Raw genomic sequence first — 23875 nt, 5'->3', positions numbered from 1 at the left:
CCTCTGGGTTAGAAACGCCAGCAGCGTGGCTTCAGGGACGTCTCAGCTCCCACCTCAACTTGGCCCATGCTGAAAATATTATGCATAAAAAAAAATTACATTAGCAACTTGTTAACTTTTTCTTCAGGCTGAGAAAATCACCTGCAGGTTTCGATTGTTTGACTGGGAATGTGATTTATTTCACAACCAACTGAAATAAGACAAGACTTTGTGTTTGATTTTTATTTTGCTAAAGCTACAGTTGTTGTTTTTCTCAACACCAACAGTCAGCCTAAAACTCAACATTTTACATGCTAACATATTAGCATGCTATCATGCGCAAAACATGTTACAAGATGAAGGAATGATTTTTTAATTTAGACTCAAAAGATTTGACTTCATTTTTCTGTTAGTGATGCACTTCTCTTCACACAGGTAGCTGTGATTCTTATATTTATGTCCACTGGACTCAATTAGGAGTAAAATACAGAAAGGAAGATGCACTACGGTTGAGTTTCAGGATGAATTACAAAGGATCTGAATATTAAATGCACCGCTAGGATTTATTTTCTTCCTCCAGCAGCAATCAGGAGAAATTCATCATAGCGGCTTGGGAGATTTATCTCTGCAGACAAAATCTGAGTGTTCTGCCACTTTTTCTCTTACGGTTTCGCCAGTGACGCGTGAAATACAATATCTGGTTTTCACATCACGACATTGTTCTCGCTTCTTTTTTTTCCTAATGAGTGGAAACATGACACACAATCCAAGGATCCGCATAAGAAAAAGAGCAAGGAAAGTAAACAGCATCGGTTTTCAGCGGTTTTAAATAAACCGAAAAATGTAGATGATGTAGCAGAACAGGCCCAGCGGTGGCTTTTATCATTAAAGCCTGGTAGCTATTAGCAGTGGATCCAGGAGGGAGAATCTGTGCTGACATTTGTTTTATGGATCTGCTCGGCTAAAACAACAAATAACACATTAGGCCAATCCGATGCAGCGAGTTGAACATTTTTGCTTCCTGACGCCTGTCTGTGGGTGGGATAAGAGCTTTATGTAACATCAAAACTTCCAACAGAGACGGCAAAAATAAAACTCATCTGAAAATAGGAGCTTTTTCCAGCTTTAATTGTGCAATTTTAAACACTCAAACTGTGTGTTTATGTTGCTTTCTTGTGACTTACATCACACATATGATAATGAAATGCTTGGCGTCTAACTGATATAATAAACTGTAATGATAGTGATAAAGAGAGTCGTGATCGAACGACGTTTTCAACACTTTTTTCTGCTTCATGTCAGAAGATGGAAGCAAAAACATGCAATGAAAGGAGAGCAGTTTGTTAATCGATCAAATTTAATGGCCGACTTCAACTGTTTCTGCTTTTTTTTCCATTTAATGCATTTTATGTTTCAGTAACAACCAGAGATTCAGACACACTGGCCTTTAAAAGGTTAAAATCTATTAAATACTGAAGATAAATGTTTTTGATTAAAGTAGAAAGAAAAATTTATATTTTTATCAAACAAAATTGAAATTATTTCAGTCAAGCTGAAGATTTTAGACTGTAGTGTTTATTTATTTTATTTGCATTGATGAATCTGAACAACACCTTCAGGATTTATCTAATCAGTCAAGTTCAATAATAAAACACTTTTGTTTTATTATAAAAAATTATTTATCTTAAAACAAAATCAAGTGAGATTTAAAAACATGAACGAATCTCTAGAAGAAAAAATTTTCTGTGGAAAAATTATGCATAAAAACAAAGAAAGTGAAGTTGGATAAGTTGAAGAGACGGAGACGAAAGATGTTGAAAAAATGGGAAAACGTCAGTTTAATGTCAAAAAACATAATTAAAATGCAAAATTACTAAGAAAGGCTGCTTAAATAGGGTGTAGTAACCTAAACTCTCCACATGAGGGCGATGCAGCAAAACAGAGGAACAAAAAGTGCAAAAACAAACAAAACAAATTCATATTTAGCACAAACAATTATCTACTAATGTCAAAAAAGTTTCGCCTTCATTCTTTGTAAAAGATCTAAAATGTCTTCCACAGATGCAGAAACTATTCATTCTGGTGTCTTTTGTTTGTTTAACTTTGTAATTTCCTGGTTTTTGTCATGGAAACACCTTAAACCAACTTGATTTGTTTGACTTTGTAACCAAAATTCTTTTCTATAATCCAGCAGAAACAACCAAAACTTTGAAGGTCGTTTAATTCTCGACCCTTCTCATCAAAATGCATCTCAGCTCTCCCTCATTTAGACCTGAAATATTGCAGATAATTCTTTATTAATAACTTTCCCAGCAGAGGGATCTTGATGAATGGGACGTTTTCAGTGTAATGTTTTCACAATGAGGGAAATCTGAGGCTGAAAATGAAGCGCTCCCTCTCTACATCGGCCATTCAGACCTTTCACTGTGTGTGTTTTGTGTGTTTCTCAGAGCTGTGAAAGTTTTAAAAGCTTTTAGAAAGTGTAATAGATGTGGCCAATCATCCTGAGTGCTCCACCCGTCTCCCTCTTAGCAGAAATCATCCCAGCAGCCATTTGGTCTCATTATGAACCTTAAACTGAGTCGGTCAATTGTTTAAGGTAATTTTGACTTGTTTTCTCCGTGATCTTTTGTCGTTGGATAAAAATAGCTCTAAATCAGGCTTGTGCTGTTATTTGAAAACGGATACTTGATGTTGAATGAGCTCCAAATTATTCTGATTTGGCTTTAAAGAGTGAAATTAAGGAAAATGTCCCAGTTGCCAAGCAGATCTAAAAAAATATGAATACTATGAAAAGTTCATAGAAATATATTTGCAGCCTTTAATTCTTCATGAAATATGATATTACACTTCTGAAAAGCATTGTAAATGACTAGGATTGTTGTAAACAAGTGTTTTTGTAATCGAGCATTCTATCAATTATTCTTGTGAGTAATCGGATAAAAAAATTATAAAATAAAATATTGGTAAATCTAACTTAACAGACAACAGCTCTATCATCATAATGTCCTCCACCAGCCATTTGTTGTGATGCAGATGGTGGTGCGTTTGTTTTCCGGTTCGTCTGTAAAGCTACACTTAATCATCTGCAGCGCAGACACCCGCCGCGCACTTCACCACTGTTCACTATGAACAGCAGGCAGCAGCTCCACACTTAAAAATTGGAAGTTATGCTGCTAACACTTAGCTTTCGTCACTGCACAACAGAAATAATCACAAAAAGGTGTGCTAAATAATAAAACATCATTTAATGAAGGATAAACATTCCACAAGAAATTTGATTAACTGAGAATTGAATTGTCCCAGGAATCTTTACAGCCCTATCAAAGATTAGCATTTACAATATAGTTCAAATGTTTCCAAAATTTCAGCGTTTTTAGGGACATATGGCTTCAGTTCTAGGAGAATTTTTGTTTTGTTTCTGTAAACTCAAACTTTTCCATCATTTCCATCCATTGAGAAATGCATCTTTTTGTTTTTGGAGAAGAAACTTTTTCTTTTGTTGGAAATAGAAACACTTCTCCACTGCCAGATGGCAGCAGCGTAAAAACGTAGTTTCTGTGCAGCTGTTTTAATCCTGCTGCAGGTTTTCTGTGTTTTCTCCTGCCAGTTTGAGATGTTTCTCTGTCGCTCAGTTTTCTAATTAAAAGTGTCCAACTTGGCTCTGGAGTTCACCTGTAAAACCATTGAGGGTTCAAACGCTAGATATGGCTGCATCTTTTCTAACTTACTTCCTTCAGTAACATTAGCAACATTAGCAACTCCTCCTCTAATTCTGTCTGGATTCTTCCTTTTTGAAGAATTTGAATTTTATTCCAATTCAGTAACAAACTTAGTTTTTAGGCATAATTCATGGAGGTTTTATAAATACAAATGTTTCATCTTTGCATGGCATTAAAGCCAATATTACATTATTTTAATTGCAATTATTTCTTAATAATTAAGTCCAAGTCATTCCACTTCCAGGTGATTTAATAAGAACTGATGGATCAATACTTTCTTCCTCCACCGTCTCAGGCTGGTATTTACCCACAAACCTGTTTCCGTCCATTGATCTGTTTACTGAAGGTGCTGAGAGGTAAAATAATACAGGTGTGTGTTGATGTGTGTTGATGTGTGTGTGTGTGTGTGTGTGACCCTCGTGTTTTGACAAGCTCTCCAAATCCCAGTGGTAGCTAGCATGCTAACAGGTGAAATCTCTGCCTCCTCGCGCCGCTAAAAGCCTTCAACTCACTGTTTCCTGTTCACTTCCTCGTTTCCTTTCGGATTTGATTCCACGCTACGTCTTCGCCGTCTGCTGAGGATTTACATGGAGAGAGTAATCCATGATTCATGTAGCGTGTGCTGCGCCCTTGACATGCATCAGGGCTTGCTTAGTGCACCTTATCAGGTGGAAGCGAGGAGGGACCGGCCCTCAGTGGCTTTGCAGCACTTATCTGCTTTTAGTGCATCAAAAGCAAATCACACGGTGTTGGAGAGGAGTCTTCCCAGACAAAAATCTATATTTATTCAAAGAAACGCAGAGGTTTGTGCCTCAAAACTTCACCAAAGTCGCTTTTCTGTTGCTGTTGAATCAATGCAAAAAGGGACAAGAGGCCAACCTACCCCACTACATCAAAGCTGTGAGGTGTGACTGCGGTGAACAAATGATCTTGGCCCATATCGTCAGAGCAAAGTCATGCATCAGCTCCGTGTCTAAACCCCACGGTATCGCCTTCGTCTACTCTACTTTACGAGTTGCAGCACATACTTGACAGTTTCACTCCTGCTTCCTCTGTCCTTCCTCTCTGCTCTTTCTTCTCTAATTTATTTCTCTCGTCCTCCGCGGCCGGCCCGCAGTCCAGCCCCACATCACCCAGCTGAAGAACGTGACAGCCGTGGAGGGCAGCGCCGCCATGATCTCCTGCGTGGCCGAGGGCGAGCCTCTGCCTGACATCTCCTGGAGGAGAGCCAGCGACGGGCAGACCTTCGTGGACGGAGACAAGGTAGACGCTGCCAGAAAGTCCATCTGGCTTCCTGTGTGTGTGTGTGTGTGTGTGTGTGTGTGTGTGTGTGTGTGTGTGTGTGTGTGTGTGTGTGTGTGTGTGTGTGTGTGTGTGTGCCGTTTGCTGCGTCACACACCAAGCGGTCGACTTTAAGTTGTGTAAAACAAATGGGGCGTAACTTAGAAGGGGTGAGGAGGAAGTTGGCCAATTTTCCACACTAGAAAAATTTTACGATCTTGCAATTTTTTAATTCAAATGTACCAAAACAAATATTCTACGTTGATGCTATTACATGGTTTCAGTTAACATTTTAAAAACTACAACCTTGTAAGTATAACTAAACATTAAATCCACCAAGCAAAGTGGGCGGAGCCAAGAGACACTAAGGGGCGTGGCCACTGAGGGGGGGTAAAATGGTGCAAACTTTCCAGACACTTCTATTGAATTTATCAAAAAAACAACTAATGGCAAGTTAGAAACTATTTCTTTTGCTTGGTTGGAGACTTTGAGTGCAAAAATGCTTTCTTTTTTACACAAAATAATGCAGAACTCAAGAAATTAACAGAAAATTTTAAAATTCACACAAACATGGAGAGAACTGTAAAAAACTATTTATCAGGTGTTTGTATCCATTTGCACTGATTCCTTCCTGATCGGTTTTATGGTTGGACATGATTTCAGAAAGTTTGATCTGATTTAACTTCATAAAATGTTAGATTTCTGGTCTCAGCTGTGCATTTATGTGGGTTTACGTTTGGTTGGAAAGTTGATTTTTTAATCCCATCTCCATGTTTTAGGTCATTTTGTGGCTTGCAGAGGTTATTCTGGGGTCAAACGGGTATAATTTAAGGAGCAGCAGACACGAATAGACGGCTGTCTTTCCATGCGTTTATAAATGTTAAAAGGCTCAAAGACATAACTTATGCGCGTTCACCCTGCGCTCATACCTGGCTGAGTTTATGGTCTCACAGGAAATCAGCTCGCACTTTTTATTTTGTTTCGCTCCAGGCTAAAAGAAGCACCAAGGACCTTGAAGTTCTCAAGGTAAATGCTTCGGGTTTCACTTTGTTTGGTGTTTTTCTTTCACCTAACAAGGCTTTGTGTGATGCACCCTCAAAAAGTCTGGCTCTGGATTTGACTCAAGTATTTATTTTTCACCAACGTACTGTCAGTGTTGGCATCGGACTGAGGTTTCCACAGAAGAACAATAAGAACCAAACAAAGGAGCCAGACGATCTTTTGCTGGGAAAAAGGTCACGGCGGAGATAAATGAACGTGTGCGTTGGCTCGAATCGCTCGGCTTGATAAATCACAGCCGAAAATGAGAGTAAGTGCTTCTCTCCCCCACTGCAAATGCAATTATGGAAATGCGCGGAGCAAACCAACACACCTAAACATGCGCAAAGACAAACATGAGTGGAGCGGCGCCCGGGCGTGATGGATGGCAGCAGTCATTTGGGTTTAAGGCAGAATGCTCCTCTCTCAATTTGCTCTCCAATCTGCATATCCAGGCTGCTCTCGCTCCTCCTGCTGAGGCGTCTTGCACCGAGAGGCTTAGTTTTACTCTCTACATAATGTTGCTTGCTTCGTCTCTTTCTTTCCCTGCTAACACCATGACCCTCGGAAAGAGAGCATAATGGGAGGCAGTTTGTAGGATTTAATTAGGTGCTGAAGGAGGATTTGAGTTGGTGTATTGTTTCATTACTTGGTGTTGTGAGGTAAAGCTTTTATTTATTCCTAACATCCCAGTATAAGGAGCTTCTGACGGCGATTAAAACTGAGTTTTGATGGACGTTTCTGCGAAGACTTGGGAGCTTTTCTGGGAATCACTGAGTCACTTTGTCCATAAATAATACGCCATAAATAGACAGTTATGCTGAAAAAGAGAGCGAGTGACTCAGACGCAGCCAGCAAGATGCTTTTTTTAAAATGCCACTGATTACCTTTAAGACTGTGAGTGAAATGTCCTGGTAGCATAGTTCGTTCTTTCACAATAAAACGTCCACATTCAGAGGTTTCTATGACTCTACTTGGCTAAAACGACGATGGCTTAAAGAGAAACGGGAAAGAAATATTAGCTTGGAAAAATGTAACTGAACATATTAATGATTACTCTGCAAAACTTTCCATTGAAAGCAAAAAAATTGACAGTAATAAATAAATGTTTGTTTTGTTTTGCTGCTGTTTTACATTTTCAATTCTCTTTCAATGGTTTCGTTTCTTTTTCTGCTGTGTTTGGCGCCACCTTTTGGATTGGAGGTCAGAAAGCAAGCAACAAAACTGGGATAAAACAAACTCCTCCAATGGACATATATGGTTGATGTAATTAATATTAGCTTAGATTAAATTAGGTTATTTTTTTAAAGCATCACGTTACTCATGAATCGTTTTAGAAAAATAGTAGAACAATTTTTTTAAGTTTCTTTCTATGAATGCTAGTCTAACAATGACTTGGTTTAGCTGTTAAGTTGTCAAAATGATGCGTTAAATCATAAATCTATGCATAATATATAAAGAAAAAGGGACACAGAGCTTTGCTACTAATTCAGTATTATGACAACTAGATACAAGGTCAGGAAATAGTTTTAGTTAAGAGGAAAAAACCGTGAGAGAGAGGGAAGTAGCTCAGTTATGCTAGCTTGACTTTGAAAACCTCAAACATGTAGACGTGTTTCAGTTCACTCACACATCAGCTCTGGCAGGTCATCAGTAGAGCAGGTGTTCAAATTAGCTAATCAACCACCCCATTGTTAGCTTAGCTGATAGCAGCGGTGGCTAAGCTACTACCGCTATCACTCATTAAATAAACATCAGGAGCTGTAACGGACCGAATGTTCTGTTCTTTGTGTGGAAAATGTTTGTGTGTATTTTGCCCTCTAGCATTGTGACATAAACGATAACATAGAGAGAGTTCATGGAACGATCCACTACAGTTTCATTAATGTTTTAACTAGTTCAATAAATAATACTTTTTTATTTTATATTTTTCTGAGGAACATTTTAGTTCTCGTCTATTTTTGGAGAATTGTTTTATTAAACGATCATCTTGTTGGCTTCTTTCTGGGTGCAGCTTCCTCCTTTTCTCTACAAGTAGTTGAACAAAATTGAGTGAAACTTTTGCTCCTTTATTATCTTCATCATAATAAAAGCGTAGCCTTGGAGGAGCAGTCGCAGATGCTACTGTTTGTTCTTCGATTTCCAGATAATTGAAATGTTTAGCCACCGACTGGCTTTGTTTCACTTTGAACCCGTCTCTCTGGCCTCCATTTCCTTGAAGCAGAAAAGCCATTATTAAATGTCATTTTGTTGCCTCGGTGAGGTCGAGGTGGCACAGGACTCATAAAAACCAGACGGACGCCGCAGACCTGATGCTCAGCCCCGCCACAGAGCGGCAGAGTCACACCGGCCTCACTGACATTTACCACTGACATTTTTAATAACTAAACCTAAAATAACACAGTAAAAGTCTACAAAGTCTATTTAAGAGTTTGTGTGCTTCATGCAAACGCGGACAGATATTGGTGCTTCCTGTTCCTGTTGCTACATGTGGCTCTCTGTTCACGTTTGGCCAGGTGACTGAGCTGCATATCAAGCAGGCCGAGCTTCAGGGCGCGGGTTTGTCTCCACACACAGGCCCTGTCAGTAGCCGAGTAATTTCCTGACTCAGAAGATTTCCTCTTCCTCTTTCTTTCTCTCTCTCTGCTGCCTCATCCTCAGCATCCTCATTCAGCGCCACTCGCCAGGCAAACAAGCGAAGTCGCAAAGCGACCAGAGCCGAGCCTTTAAGCGGCGCTCCACCTCGTTAGCTGAGAGCTTTGTGACGACAAAACGAAAGCCGTTCCAAACAGGATCAGGCCGGAGTCTGGAGCAGGAGAGGAGCGTTTGGGTCGGGGGCGACAGGGGCATCACAAAGAGACAACTGTGTGTTGATTTATGGGGATTCAGAGGGAGAGCGTGTGCAGGAATACAGCGGCCTCAATATGCAAATGTACACAAGGATGGGAATACAGATGGAGGCAAACAGTAACTGTGAAAGCTGCTGGCAGAGAGGAGAAATGTTTAAAAACTACAATTACAGACCAGATTTAGATAATCTGTGCAACATTTCTAGAAGACAAGAACCTCACTTTGAATTGGAGCTCAACAATATCACAAATAAAATAGAAATATGTGCAAAAGCATCCACACTGTACATATTCAAGTAACAACAGATAAATAGTTTTTGTTGCTTTTTTATAGATCCCTATAATAAAATCTTAACACCAATATTGTCTATTACTTATATTTTGCAATATTTGTCATTGTGTTCGATATTATCTGTTGAAGTAAAGTTAAAAAAAGAGAGAAAAAAAATCAAAACTTTATTTAAGTTTGAATACATTTTAAATATAAATACATTTTAAGTTTATTTTGCGTAAAAGAAGCAACAGTAGCATTTTATCTTACATTGAGTGCAGATAAAAAAGACACACACAGCTTTGGTTTGAGAAACTTAAAAGTAAAAAATATTAAGGTCTCTTTGTTTACCTAATACTCAGTCAGGCTGACAGCAACAGGTGAGGGAGGGGAAACCCTGCAAATTCACAATCTGATGTTGTTTATTTTGTAAAAAGGAAATAAACCCATTGATGTTTGTTAACAGACAAGTTTTCTAAAGCTTTTTAATCAGATGGGATAAGAGACAGGAAGACAATCATTTCTCTCTGATTAAAATTGAACCTACAAAATAAAAGCTCAGTGGGGGGTAGAGTTTGTTTTGGTTTCTGATTTGAGTCTTTAATCAATTTTCTCACCACACTATCCTTTATGTTGAACTTCCTGATGAATAAATGTACTTTTATCTGTTTCGTTTAACAGTTTCCATTATATGCCTCCTGGGGTCATGAGGTCATCTGATGGAAAGCGTCTAGCCTGGATGCTTCAGGGTGTTTTGGTCTCATTAGGAGGAACGGCCGCACTGATAGCCTTGTCTGCTGTAATTGACCCGTTGCTTCAAATTGTTGCCATCTGTCTTCATACGATGTAATGACCTTGTAACGTATCGGCGGTTTATTGGATTAGCCTCAACACGGTGTGACACCAGACTGCAGCCTGCGAAGGGGAAACACTGGGCTCATTCTCAGGGCTGGAAAATGAATATTCTTAGCTTTTCTCAGTACTTCCTGTCGCTTGGTGTATTCATAGGAGCTGTGTGTTTGTTTTCCAGAGTCGGGACGGGCGGTTCGAGGTCCGCGGCCGTCACGGTAAATCCGTGCTGACCATCAGCGGGGTGCGGCTCAGCGACCTCGGCCGCTTCGACTGCGAGGCTCAGAGCCGGATAGGAGGCCATCAGAAGAGCATGTTTCTGGACATTGAGTGTAAGTTCAATTCCAATTAACTGGAAACTTTAAGATTTTTAATGAGCTAGCTTCCTGTCTTAGCTAGCTGTGCTACAATGCTAACGCTAATGTTTACATAACAGTATTTTTTAGTATTTTGTAAAACTCTGTAGTAAAATGTATTATAAATAAGAAGTTTTGTTGTTGCCTTGAAGCTTTGATTAATTTTTTTGTATTTTTTACAAATTTGTTAAAATTATCAATATCTACTTTTTCTCTGAACTGCTGTTGCTATCGAAAGAAAGGCACCAATCCCAAACAAAAACAACCAATCAGAGCCAGGAGGCGGGGCACAGCGCTGTTAGTCACTCTTGTGTACGCGCTACTAAACATGCAAACAATGGAGAAACAGCATAGCGTAACAGGAAAATCAATTATGTCATGGGGTGCTATGCTAATTAACCTCAGCATTCATGGTGAACTATCAAAGAGAAAGCTGAGGACATGAGGATGATTGACAACACTAAGACCCGCCTCCAGCCTCTGATTGGTTGCTTTAATTAGAACTGGGAGAAGACAGAAGAGCTTGAATTATTGTCATCACATCCTGATAGTTTAACAAATATGTAAAATAAATATTTTTATCTATAAGTTTATACCGCAACTTAATATCTCTGCCACCACCAGGTGGAGCTGTGGCGCTGGCAGATCTCCTTTTCCATGATAAAACTATATTTTTATGAATTTCTCAGCCGTTTCATGTTTACAGAAAGACTTTTCTAGAAACTTCTTGCGGTTCTAGATTTAAAATTATTCATGCAGACAGATATTGGTGCATTTTGTCTTAAAAGAAATAAAAATTTGCTCCACCTCATTTTTAAATTTTGTCAAATTCACTGAGACTGATTTGTGTTTAAGTCTAGACTTTGTCTAGACCAAAACAAACCACTATTTAGTATGCTTTATTCTCTAACCTTCCCACACTCAATCGTCTGTATTTGATTTTTATTTAGATATAAGATTTTTTTCCAGACTTGAATTGTGTGAAATCTTTCATTATTTCCCAATAAAACAAACTGGCGTCAAATATTTACACTGTCAAGGTTATTGCAGAGGTGAAAAGTTGACAGTTTCCTGTGGAAACCAGCTGGTTGTCTTGTTAAAAAAGAGGAAATGATTACCAGCAGCTCCTCCCTGCAGTCGAGTGATAATTAATGAAAAGACCGGATTCCTCCTGCTGACGGCTTCCTCTCCTCGTCGTGTCGTGTTTGGGGTTATTTGGGGCAGCCTGCCTCTCCCCTGCTTAATGAGCTCTGCAGCAAAGATCTTCATCTCGGCTTTGGAGAGATTGGCTTCATTACGAGATGCTTTAACTATACCAGCACAGCAGATTGAGCCGTCAGATAAATTGACATTTTCGGAAAAGAAATCCCTTGAAAGTTGGTGAGGGGAGAAACACACACATGTTCATCCCCCGTCTGGATGGGGGAAGTTGCTGCTGTTCTACTGTAAACATGTTTCAGACGGAGAGTCTAACGAACTCATTTACTAAGTCACAGTGAGGCGATGGCACGTCCTCGGCTGTGACAGGGAGCCGCGCATCAATCTCTCTAATGGCGTCCTGCAAGGGAGCATAAAACAAGCATAATGTGTCTGAGTGAGCCGGGCAGCCGGGGCAGGAAACGTCCGAGTCGCAACAACAACGCCGCCGCCGCAGTCTTTCATTATCGGCCTCTGTTTGCATCCTTCATTCGCCCGCTTGAGGCCGACTCAGACGTTTCTCTCCAGTGGGATTAAATCCAAAGCATTTTCTTCTTCCTGTGCAGAATGCGCGGGTTAAGACGCCTTTGATCATCCATCCCAGCTCCACCTTTGATTTCAGTGTTTAATTAGCTGCCATGAACGCTCAACACACCAGCAGTTTACCGCTTTTCTCTTTCGCTTAAAGCGGCACAGTGTAACTTTATAAAAAATATGTTTTTTACGTATTTGGTAAAAGTGTCACCGTGTTGTCACAATTTACTGTGAGACAGATAAACACTGAAAAGATTGATCTCCTTCACCTCTTCTTTCACCTGTTATTGCCTTCTGAACAACCAATCAGAGCCAGGAGGCGGGGCTTAGCGCTGTCAATCATCCTTGTGCTCACTTACTGTTACAGGAAAACTGTTTGTCCTCCAATCATCACTGAACAAGCTAACTATGCTGAGCATTCACAACAGGTTAGGCTAGCTCTAGCATAGACTAGTGCCACACAGAGAATGATTGACAGCACTAAGACCCGCCTCCTGGCTGTGATTGGTTGCTACAAGGCAGGAGAGCAACATTTTTCACAGATTATCTCTCGTATCAAACTGAGCTTCAACAAAGAAGTGAAGAAATATTTTTTCTTAAAGTTACAAACAGCAGCTTTAACTTTTTTTTCTCAGATATTCCTAAATTCCTGACCAACCACCATCTATTACTCGTGGGAGGGGAACCCGGTGAACATCAGCTGCGACGTGATGTCCAACCCGCCCGCCACCATGCTGTGGAGGAGGGAACGCTTCACCATCTCAGAGGGAACGCCGCACATGCAGATCTACGGCACTGACGGGAGGTCGGTGCTGGAGGTACGGAGGCTGCGAGGGGTCAATCCTCATCTCCTGCATTTATTTCTACATTTGACTTCACAAAATATGTCACACGACATCGTTTGAAGCTGATTTTAAATCTGAACTTTGACTAGACCACTCCAAAATGTTATTTTTAGCCATTCAGAGGTGGAGTTGCTCTAAATGTTCTGCTTGCTTTTTTCAGGTGACTCCGATGTCGGACCGAGACTTTGGCCGGTATAACTGCACGGCCCGGAACAACATCGGAGTCCGGTACCAGGAGTTCATCCTGGCCCAGGCAGGTGAGAGAAAGAAAGAAAGACATTTTTTATAAATTTATACATCTATGTTTAATATTTTCTTTCCTGGTGTGAGTCTATTTCCTGTCACTTTGCTGCTGTTGCTGAAAATTCAATACATTTCTTTTCCTTCTTTCCTTTCCTCCCATATCAGATGTTATTTTTCTTTCTTCCCTCTGTTGTTTCTAAACCCAGTTTCTGGTGCTTCCTTGTTTTCTCGCAGACGTCCCCTCCAACCCGTACTCCGTCCGTCTGTCGGCCGTTTCCCAGCGGCTGGCCACCGTCACCTTCATGAAGCCGGACTCTCACGGCGGCGTTCCCATCAGCTTCTACCTGGTCCAGTACAAAGAGCTGGGCTCCATAGACTGGAGGGTGTGAAGTCGCACAGCGTGCAGAGTGAGTTTCTTCCTGTACCATAAGAGGCCAAAGGTGCGGCTCAGGGGCCATTTGTAGGCCTCGTGATAATTAAATACGGCCTTAATGAAGAACGAGAAAACATGTACATTTTTTGTTTTTCTTTGGATGTTTTAAATTAAAAAGGAATATCTTCTTAAATAGAAATGCTAGCTTACTGCTTTTGGAGACTCATTATATGCTGTTACTGTGGGCCCACAGCATGACAGACCCTCCTTCGTACCTCAAAGTGGTTACCGGCTGGAATTTGTTACAGCGTTAGTCTAAAAAAAAAAAACAGAAAAGGTTTTTTTCTCAATCATTTCAGCCATTTTTGAAATATATGTTGCATTGTTTTTCCATTTTGAAGAGAAATATCCGACTGTCTATAGTCATGTTTACATCCCTGAAGGAAACTGATCCGTTTGCTCTCACAGAGTCAAAACACCTGATTGACTTCATCCTCACCTGTCAGAGAGAGAAACTGTAAACCGACATTCAAGATGAACCTGTAATGTCCTTGTTGACGCCTCAACATCGGCCCAGTTCAGACATAATTACACGATCGGTCACAGGATCCTTCAAAGCTTTGGCCCTGGGATGTTGTCGGCCCCTGACGACGCTCCAAACACCTGGCGGCGCTCCGCTTTCAGGACCGGTCCGGCCTGAACGCGCTCCCTTTCTCTTCCTGTGCTTTACGACTCCAAATTGATTTGTGAACCTTGTCGGGAAGTGCAGCGCGCTGACGGACGGGTGGATGGAAAATGAAAGCCAGGGGATGAATGGCCGGCTGATAAGCAGCTCCAACAAACCTGAAGGGCTTATCGCTAATATCCCTCATTTCAGAGTCAATTACAGTTTCAGATTTACTGAGGAAAAAACCAACCAGGATGTTGAAATGAAGGGAAAAATTCACAATTACAAATGAATCTAATTTGGATTATTTCAACAGAATTTGATCTAAAACGCAGAAAAGTGAGCAAAGCTAATTACATAATGCTAAGTGTCTCCATATTTAATCACTGACTTCAGCGCTGAAGTTCCCCTCAGTAAAACTGCAGCATAATGAGGCCTGGACTCGTTTCAGCGCCGGCGATGGAACCAGAACGCTGATGCAAAATCTAAACGTTTGTTTTCCTCTCCAGGACTGAAAAAGCACCTAAATAGCAGCAGAGGATTTAATTTGTTCACACTCACAAAAACAACAACTTTCACGCTCCTTCTGCTGGCTGATAGAATGAAATCTGTAAGATTTAAATAGGAATTTAATCCAGATTAAATTGGATTAAACCAGGCTGGAGGTGTTCAACCTTTGTAACGTTAAGGACAAAAAGGGCACAAGAGGTGCAAATTCACAAAATCATACAAAGTATTTCTTTCAAGTTTTTAGGACAAATATCTCATTACACTTGAAATCAGACAAAATTTATTTACAAGTAGCTTTACAATAAGATGAAGGAGTTTGTTTTAAGTAAATGATTTTATAACCAGTAGCAGTTTACACAAAAAACTACCGATTTCTAATAAAAAATCCAAACCTCTTTATATTTCTGCGTTTCCTTAGAAGCCTCCTGTTTTTTTGGGGGGTTTTTCTGCAAACGGATAAAGTGAGCTGTGGTTTTGTCTCTCTGCAGCCACCGTAGTTCTGACCGGCCTGGAGCCCAACACGACGTACGAGGTGCGAGTCGCAGCCGTGAACGGGAAAGGTCAGGGAGAGTTCAGCCACGGAGACCTTCCAGACTTTACCTATCCGTAAGTCGGTAACCTCTGACCTCCAAACTGAGAGCATGTTGACTTTAACCAATCATAGCGACGCCTGCCTCTCACTTTAACGGCTTTCTAACAGGGAGTTAATTTTGAGTCGTCGACACCCTCAGCAGATCAGGCTTTCAGCTAAAACAGCCAAATTCAGCAGGAATATGGAAACGTTTTGGTTCTGATTTAATACAAATACTGGATGTGTGACAGAAATGCATTACATGCCTCCAGAATCTATTCAGAGCATCAGCAACTCTGCAGAATGAGGCCTATTTGCCACATTACACAACCAGGGTGTATTTATATTGGAGAGGGCCTCAACCTCCGACTTCCACAGATATGAATTTAGATTATCAGAACCTGGAATGGATTCTGTCAGATTCTCCTCGTCTGCAGGGAATTTCACCGTAAGCGTTTTATTTATCCACCAACCGTCTGGGAGAACAGCGCCGCCGCTGCTGAGGCGCAATAGAAGAGCAAAATGATGAAGATGTGGCGCTGTCTTCCTCAGGAGAACCGAGTCCGCCGGCGGTCCACGGCCAGAGGGGCGTGGGGAAGGCCTACAGGCTGGGGCTGGTCAAGCAGGACGACGGCGGGATGCCCATCGTGGAATATATCGTCAAATACAAAACAGTGAGACAAAAACCTTTTACAAATTTATTCCAAAATCCTGCTGGGTTTTTTGAGAAGGGGGAAATAATCTACTGCAACTTTTGTCATTTGTTGTTATGTTGTTATTGGTATTGGTATGTATTTTATGGAGTGTTTTTAATTAATCTTTGAATATTAATTATGGTTCAGATTTTTTCATTTTCTATTATTTCAAATTGAAATTCAAAAATACTTAAGGTCATAAAAACAGTCATCATTTCTGAAACAAACAATAAACATTACAATTTATTAGTTGGGAGAGGAAATTAAAATGTTTTTTACTAGAATCCAGTGAGTGAAAGAAACAAAGTTTGCTCCGTTTCTGTCAGGATAAATAACTTTGTGTTGCTCTTTTACCCCGGGTTTACGTTTTGAATTATTATTCATGAGCGGCTCTGATTACGGAGCAGCTCCGTTTAGCAGACAGAATAAATGTTTCACATTTATCACTCCTGTTTTTGACGTGGAGCACAAAGAGAGCGAAACACAACAGGCGCGGTTTGGAAATCAAGCGTTCATTAAATTTACATGAGGCCATTCAGTTTGCACAAGGCGTGCTCTTACATTTTCTAAAAAGTAACTGGCGCTGATGGAGTTTTTTTATATTTGACATAATAATCCCTTGCACATTATGCGAAGCTGGATTGATTTGCTGCTGGGTTGAGTTGGTTCCTTAAATGAATAATGTTCTGCTGGCAGATCTCTGCTTTTCACATCTTGTTTCGCTTACAAACCGTCTCTCTGGATTTGCTCGACTATTTTAATGGTGGTTCAGGTTAAATGTAGGACGTGAGGATTAAAGAGGCCACAAAATAAAGCTGTGGTGTTTTTCATAGAATGGAGGAACACCAAAATAATCCATTAATGTGGAATATAAAGAAAAAGAAAGATGAGTTTCAACAATTTTTACAAATAAAAATCTAAAATAAAAACTCCTGAGACCTAAATATTATTTATTCCTCTTTTTTTTTCTTTTTTTTGATTCCACGCGTTCTCTCAGCCTCTAGAATAGAGTCCCTGTGACCTGACCAAGATGGCCGCCATCTCAAAGCAGCGTTTTATTAAAAAGAGGAAAGCAAACCTAATGAAGTCAAGTAATTAAAGACAACTCATAAAACAGAGTGTCTTCAGTCAGAGGCATCTTTAGAGGTGCTGTAACACAAACTGGTACAGGAGATCCTTTAATTTATTTTTGGGAATTATAAAAAAATGTCAGTTTGAATAATCACATGTGATTTTAAATGTATTATTTAATAAGTTCATATTTTAGCAACATATTTCAGTATTTTCTGTGCTAAGATTATTTGTTTTTATTGTCTAAACTGTATTTATTTATGAATTTACTCTTTGTGTTTGTGTCACTTTTTAAACAGGCAGCTCAAGGGCAGAAGCTTGAAATGATTCTTAGAAAAATAAGAAAAAATACAAAAGTCTGTGAAGTATTCAGGTTCATAATTTGTGTAAAAGAAAGGGATTTAAATATAGATAAAAAGAAATGAAGTACAGTAAATATTCTCCTAACCCTGCGACAGAAAATAAATATTCCAGGATATTTAATTGTAAAAAATATTTAAACTGTTTTTTTTCCTTCCACTTCACAATCAGCGCTGCTGGCTTCCTGCAATAAGCTTGATTTGGTGGGATGGGTTGCCAGGTTGGAACACAAGCGCATTTGGCCAGAGGAGTGAAGGGAGACTGGATTAAAACCCGACCTCTTGTTTATCAAGCTAACAGGCTTTGACCCTGGTTTTTAATTTATTTTTCGATCCCTTTCCTGCAGGATAAAGAGGAACAGTGGATGACCAAGCTGGTTCCAGGAGCTAACGACTTTGCGATGCTGCAGCCGCTGCAGTGGAACACGAGATATGAAGTGGAAATCACAGCCCGCAACGTCAAGGGCCTATCAGAGCCCACCTTCTATCAGTTCTTCCATGCCACAGAAGCCCGCCACAGTAAACAGCAGAAAAAACAATAAACATGGGGCCCCACTTCACCTTTCTCTTTCTGAAAACACTGAAAGAGCTTCTGTGAAATGTTGCTTTTCTTGTGCTGGTAAAGAAAAGAAACAAAACGAACAAAAGAAAAAGAAACATATCTGAGGACTGAAAGCAAGTCTGACAACGCAGCAGAAATGTGACCAGAAAAACCAAATATTTCAGAGTACTTTTCAATAATTTCAAGTGCAAATATCTCAGTCCACCAGTACACAGTTACAAGTAACTTTTCAGCAAGAGATCAGATACTAGTTAACTTAACAGGTTATCAAAATACGTGTTTGATCTTCATCTTTCTACTTTTAAAATATTCTCCAAAATCCACTTCACAGAATAGCTTCACAGATCATAATATAGCAGCAAAGTCGTCTCATTAACGACCATTTTAATGACCTAATATGATGAATTTTTCCATATTAGTGAAATTTCTATATTTGTTTCTGAACTGGAGGTGAAACCTCATTTTGAAAAGTCCAGTTTTCTTCTTTTTGTGCTTAAAATCATCATTTTTAGCTTTAAGCTTCCTAAAAAGAGACGACCAGAGAGTTATAAGCAGCAGTTTTTTCTTCTTCTTACTTTCCCCTTGATAAATTACTCATTTTGTCTTTATCTGCCATTAAAATCCAGCCAAAGTTGTGTTTCAGTTCTGTTTCTGCCTTTTTCCTGGTCTATTTGTGCCGGTTTGGATGCAGCCAGTGTTTGCCTCTGTTGTTACTGCGGCGGCTAAACGGCCCGCCGGCGTGTGGCTCGCTTTTCCGCCAGGAAACAAGAGCTGGGCAGGCGGGTCACTTCGATTGGCTGTCCTCTCTTGTTAGCGAACAGCAGGGAATCGAAGCAGAGAGCCTGGAAAAACAAACATTTCCAACATGGTGTAGTCCAACTGGGGTTTAACATTAAGACATCATTCTTCATATTTCCAGCCAAAATCAGTTTATGTTTTATGGAAAAGCGCTGCGGACTCGTCGTTTCCTGCTCCTTCAAATCAGGTTAGACGCTGAAGAACTCTTCAGAATCAATCAGCGATAGATGTGAAACATCCGCCACTTCCATTTGAGGTCCAATCTGCTGCCTTGTTTTTATCATCCGCCATGCTGCATAAAGACCCGACTGCAGACCTAATGAAACAAACTGAGTCCACATATATGTGCCCTCTCTATTCAATTCTCCTCCTATGTATTATGCATTTATTGTGTATTGAATTGCTTCTTTTCTCACTTCTTCCTCTGTACTATTTCAGTTATAACTGGTCGTGTACTTTTCTTTCGTTTTCTGCTTGTGGAGAAAAATGTGCTGATTGCGAAGCAGCTCTTGATTCCCTTTTCAATTTACTCCTTTTTATTTCAGGTTTCTTTTCCCACCTGATGCAACCGAGTCAATTTGGAGTCAGTAGAAAAGATTTAAAAACAACAGATTTTAAAGCAGAAGTATCCAAGCTTATTACTGAAAAGTTGAGTGGAAGGAAGAAGTGTGGATGAAAATGTTTTATTTAATTGACAGAACAAAGGTTCAGAGAGAAGAGAGCAAAATTGTCCGCCATCTTTTATTAGGAAAACACAAATTTTCTCTTTTTCACGTCATTTCATGCAAAATTGACTCAACTTGGAAAATATATTAAATTTTTGATTTTATTCTAGGTACATCTTTATGCCATTTTGGATGTTTTGCATTTTTCAAGAAAATATAGCAATGCTAACACATAGAGGATCATAATCCCAGAAAACATTCATATCTTGGTGCCTGTCACTATATGATTTTCTAATCTCGAAGCAAATCAAAAGTCTTTTTTGAGCAGCCATCTCTAACTTTAGCTGCATTTAGTGTGAATCAAAGACAGAAGTGATAGAAACATGCAGTGTTAAGTATGGTGTTGGATCTGTGATGCTGTGGGCCTGAAACTGGGTCAAGAGACACTGATTATTGTTTTTTTTTTTCTTATAAATAAATACACAGAAGCATTCATTTCAATCCATTTAGCTTTAAAACTGATCTCAAATGGGAAAAACGGAGAAACCAGAACAAACTGGTCACTTTCACCTCTTCCCTCCAGCTTTAAAAAAAAAATCTAAATCTGAAATAAAACCACTTACATCCAGCTGGAGCCAGCAGAAAATGAAGTAGTTTGATGTTTTCTTGATTCCCCTGCAGCCGGACCGGTCTGCCGCTGCCCAGCTTTCTTGTGGCTGTTGCATTTATTTCCTGGCTTTATTTTTATTCATTTATTTATTTTTTGCTTCATGCGTCATAAAGAGGCTTTGATTGAAACAGCTGTGATGGATTTTCTTTGTAATAATCTCATCAAAGCACTTGGGGGGGGGAGAATGATCTTGACAGGCTTTTCTCCTCTTTTCCAAGCTTGAGCAAAACTTTTTATTTATTTTTTTATTGTTGGTATTTCAGGAAGTAATCCCAGTGAATCAAAACTACAGTCAGAGCTTCCTATTTTAATATTTTAAACTCATATTTTTATTTAGTCGGAGAGGCTTTAACTCCCAGTATGATGTCAATCTATTTCACTTTGTGTATTTATTATAGCAGAAAAAATGCTCAAACATTTGCCCAACTATTATCAGTTATCCAGTTTTTATTATTATTATTATTGTATAAAAATGCATCATGGGAAATTTCACTCCTGTCCTTGCGGGAAGCAGGTTTTACTTCTGTTTAATCTGATGAAACACTCTTTTAATAGATGGTAATTTGTGAGAATAACTTGCTAGATATTGAAAGTTCGAGTTGTTATGAAGAAATGTTTTTGTTTTTTTTGCTCACTGGACATTTGAAGAACTTCATACAGTTGAAATAAGCAAAAATATCCATATGTGCTGTTTGCTAATGTGAATAATTTTAAACCGCAGCATCATTCATTTGAAAGAATACCAACATGAACTTATATGTCCCAGAGAGAATCTGTTTCAGTTCTGAAGAAAAAGCATTTCTTTTCCGATTAACAACCAACGCCAAGATAAAAAGCTCCATCTGCGGCTTAACGTGCCTCTAAGCCAGTTCCCCGATTATCAGGCATGTAAATCAAACCGTCTTGAGGGATTCATGCAAACGCAACGACGGGGATTTAACTGTAAACAGAACTGTAATCAAAGACTTCTGTTTGTTTGCTTTGTGTAAAATATGCCGCAGTCAACATAATAATGCCTGTAATGTACTCACTGGTGTACCAGTATGATATAAGATCCCAGCTGATGTGACTTATTTATTCATAGAGCAGATAATCCCACAGCGATCAGAGGATTGGGTTTCTGAGCGCAGCGACAAAGAGACGATATCAATGTCATCCTGAAAAGCAGAGAAATGAGCCAAACACCAAGTTTGATATGCAATAGTACCGACTATCACCACAACAAGCAGCTCCAATACGCACAAGGAGAGTCAGTTTACAGCCATTAAGGAGTTTTGAACTGTCTGGAGATTAGGATGCATAACGTCACAAGGTGGAAATGCTCCCTGATTACATTTAGGCTGAGATCGCTGCTGGTTCCCAGCAAATATGGAATAAATCCTCTGCAGCTTCATGTTCTGATGAACAGGCAACTCAACATGCGCCGTTTCCTGCTCAGCTTCCTCAATTTAAGTGGCGGGACAGCTGGTCTGTCGGGACGCCTCAATCAGAGGAAAACCCACCTCACCAGATGCCAGTGGCTTCGTGTTTATGGACGTCTCACCTTCCTGTGGTGCAGACTGACCTTCAAAAAGTCAACTTCCTGAATCTACACAGAGATCAAAATCAAGTTTACTTTGGAAGCAACAAGCAAAGTAGCAAAAATGTAATGAATGACGAAAAAAACCAACATAAAAATAGAAGCTGTAAGCAAAAAACAGCAGCCTGGAAAAGGAGTCCATTACAATAATTGAGCTGAGATGTGATAAAGCAAGGATTACTGTCTCTAGACTGCTGTGAGATAAACACATTTAATCTTTGCTAAACGCCTCAACTGGTAAAACAAGACTTCACACTGAGTTCACTTAGCTGCTCATTTTCAGGAGAGGCTCTATTTTTACTCCTGGATCATTGGTGTTTTTTACATGGTGCCAAAGATTAACCCTTAATATTTAGAGTTCTGTTAAATGATGCATTCAGATTACAGGAAAATGTGATTTTTAATTTAGTTTTTGCTCATATTTCACTTTTTCCTGGATAGCTAAATGTCCAATTTCTTCATTTCCGTATGTGATAGTAAATCGTGTTTCCTCAATCGGACCCGTCATGTCGCATTTTATCCAACTTTTACGTCATAAATCTGCACCAGAAGAAGCTCGACTCTGTAAATCTGGATGTAAACAATGGCTGAAGCTGTTCAGATGTTGATGCTCTTGTGTTAAACAAGAGTTAGCATTGATCAGCCTGCACAGACCACACAACTCAGAAACAGTAGGGTTGTCCCTCCAAACTGGACGAACACACCCAGAATTTAAAGCTTTTGGGGGTTTCGTGCCCCTGGTAAGGCGCAGATTTTCTCCTAGTTCCCTTACATCCTGGAGGATTGGACTAGGCCATTTCAAATGTGTCTCCATTCCCTTTTGGGTGCATTAGCTCTTTTTCCAAAAAGCCACTTTTGTTGAGGAGTTGAATTTTGTCATTTCCTTCAAGCTTTTCTCATGCAATATTTAAAAATTGTGCATCAACCAATCAAAACACAGCAGATCTGTGGAAATCTTCCTGAAGTTTAAAAGCACCAATTCTTACAATCGAGGTGAACTAACTTTGATGTGGCCCCTTCAAATCAACTGAATACTGTGTACACATCGTGACACAGTGTGTTCGCAGTACGTCCGTCTCTTCATCAGCGTCTCGTCAGCAGAGAGCAGAAAAGAATCAAACCCGACTGTGGGAGGAAGATACCAAAAGAAAAGGGCTGGCGGTTAATTTAGCCATGATTATCTCTTTTTTTTCCATCCAATGGATTCATTACCTGATGGATTTTACAACTCTATGCTTGAGTTTCCAAAGATTTTATGAGGTTTTAAATTAGCCATAGCTATGATTGTTAATTTAATATTTGAGTATTAAAAGTTAAAATACGCAAGGAGGGAATAATGAAAAGAAACCAAGCGAAGACCTTTCATTTTTCACCATAACATACACTCACTGGCCACTTTATTGGACAACCCTCTGTGGTACCGGGTGGGAAACCCATTCAAACTGCTTTCATTCTTCAGCAAAGAGTTTCTTGGAGATTTTGACATTATTGAGAAAATGGCGTCAAAACGTTGCCTGACGATTAAATGTACAGGATCAACTCATGTTCAAGAAACCTGCCCAGCAACCCGACCCACTAACATTTCTCTTATATTTCTGTTTTTCTGGCTGTTTTAAGATCAGATTTTAGCTACGAAGATCAAGGTCTTGATTCTTCTCGGACAGATAGCAGCGATTACTAAAAGTGGACCAAATCTTTTCCTTTGAGGTAGATTGTTAAAAATGCCGTATGCTTGTGCGTTCGCAGCAATTTCCCATGCTTTTTCGTTATTTCTTCGCCGGCTCTTGAGTGCACTCGAGTTTCGTCCGGGATCGAATGCTTCCTCCGAGGAAATTGACAAAAGAGACGACTCATCCCTCTCCTTCGAGCCGAGCTGAGTTTAATTATTAAGTTTCGCTTTCTGAGGCCCTCCTCAAAGAAAGTTTCCCCTCAGGCCTCCTCGTCACATATCAGACGAGCCATGCAAATGAATCCTCACACCCATCCCTTAACGATCATGTTTATCCCCACTAATGTCACAATCAATGAGCTCTGCTCTGGTCATTATTAATTGAGTCAGTTCCTCGCAGGTCCAATCTATAGACAGTCAATCACAGGTCAGGCCTAACGAGATGTTATTGTCAGAGATGTATATGAATGTCTTCAGGTGCCACCCATACTCTTGGATGTCTGCTTGTTGAATAATGCTGCT

General features: G+C 39.8%; 1 protein-coding gene across 1 annotated transcript in view; it reads left to right on the top strand.

Moving 5' to 3' along the window:
- Positions 1-23875, top strand: part of LOC129357617 (neural cell adhesion molecule 2-like) — a 42558-nt gene that overhangs the window by 5563 nt on the left and 13120 nt on the right. Inside the window, 13 exon segments of the mRNA XM_055026710.1 lie at positions 4819-4964; positions 10171-10321; positions 12712-12736; positions 12738-12894; positions 13082-13178; positions 13399-13545; positions 13548-13571; positions 15203-15293; positions 15295-15320; positions 15838-15959; positions 17758-17907; positions 17909-17923; positions 23771-23780. Of these exon segments, the coding sequence (XP_054882685.1) occupies positions 4819-4964; positions 10171-10321; positions 12712-12736; positions 12738-12894; positions 13082-13178; positions 13399-13545; positions 13548-13571; positions 15203-15293; positions 15295-15320; positions 15838-15959; positions 17758-17907; positions 17909-17923; positions 23771-23780 (1161 nt within the window).

This window comes from Poeciliopsis prolifica, unplaced genomic scaffold, assembly GCF_027474105.1.
Source record: "Poeciliopsis prolifica strain line A6 unplaced genomic scaffold, Auburn_PproV2 SCAFFOLD264, whole genome shotgun sequence".
NCBI lineage: Eukaryota > Metazoa > Chordata > Actinopteri > Cyprinodontiformes > Poeciliidae > Poeciliopsis > Poeciliopsis prolifica.
The sequence above is the reverse complement of the archived record's forward strand: the minus strand, read 5'-3'. Positions and strand labels throughout refer to the sequence as shown.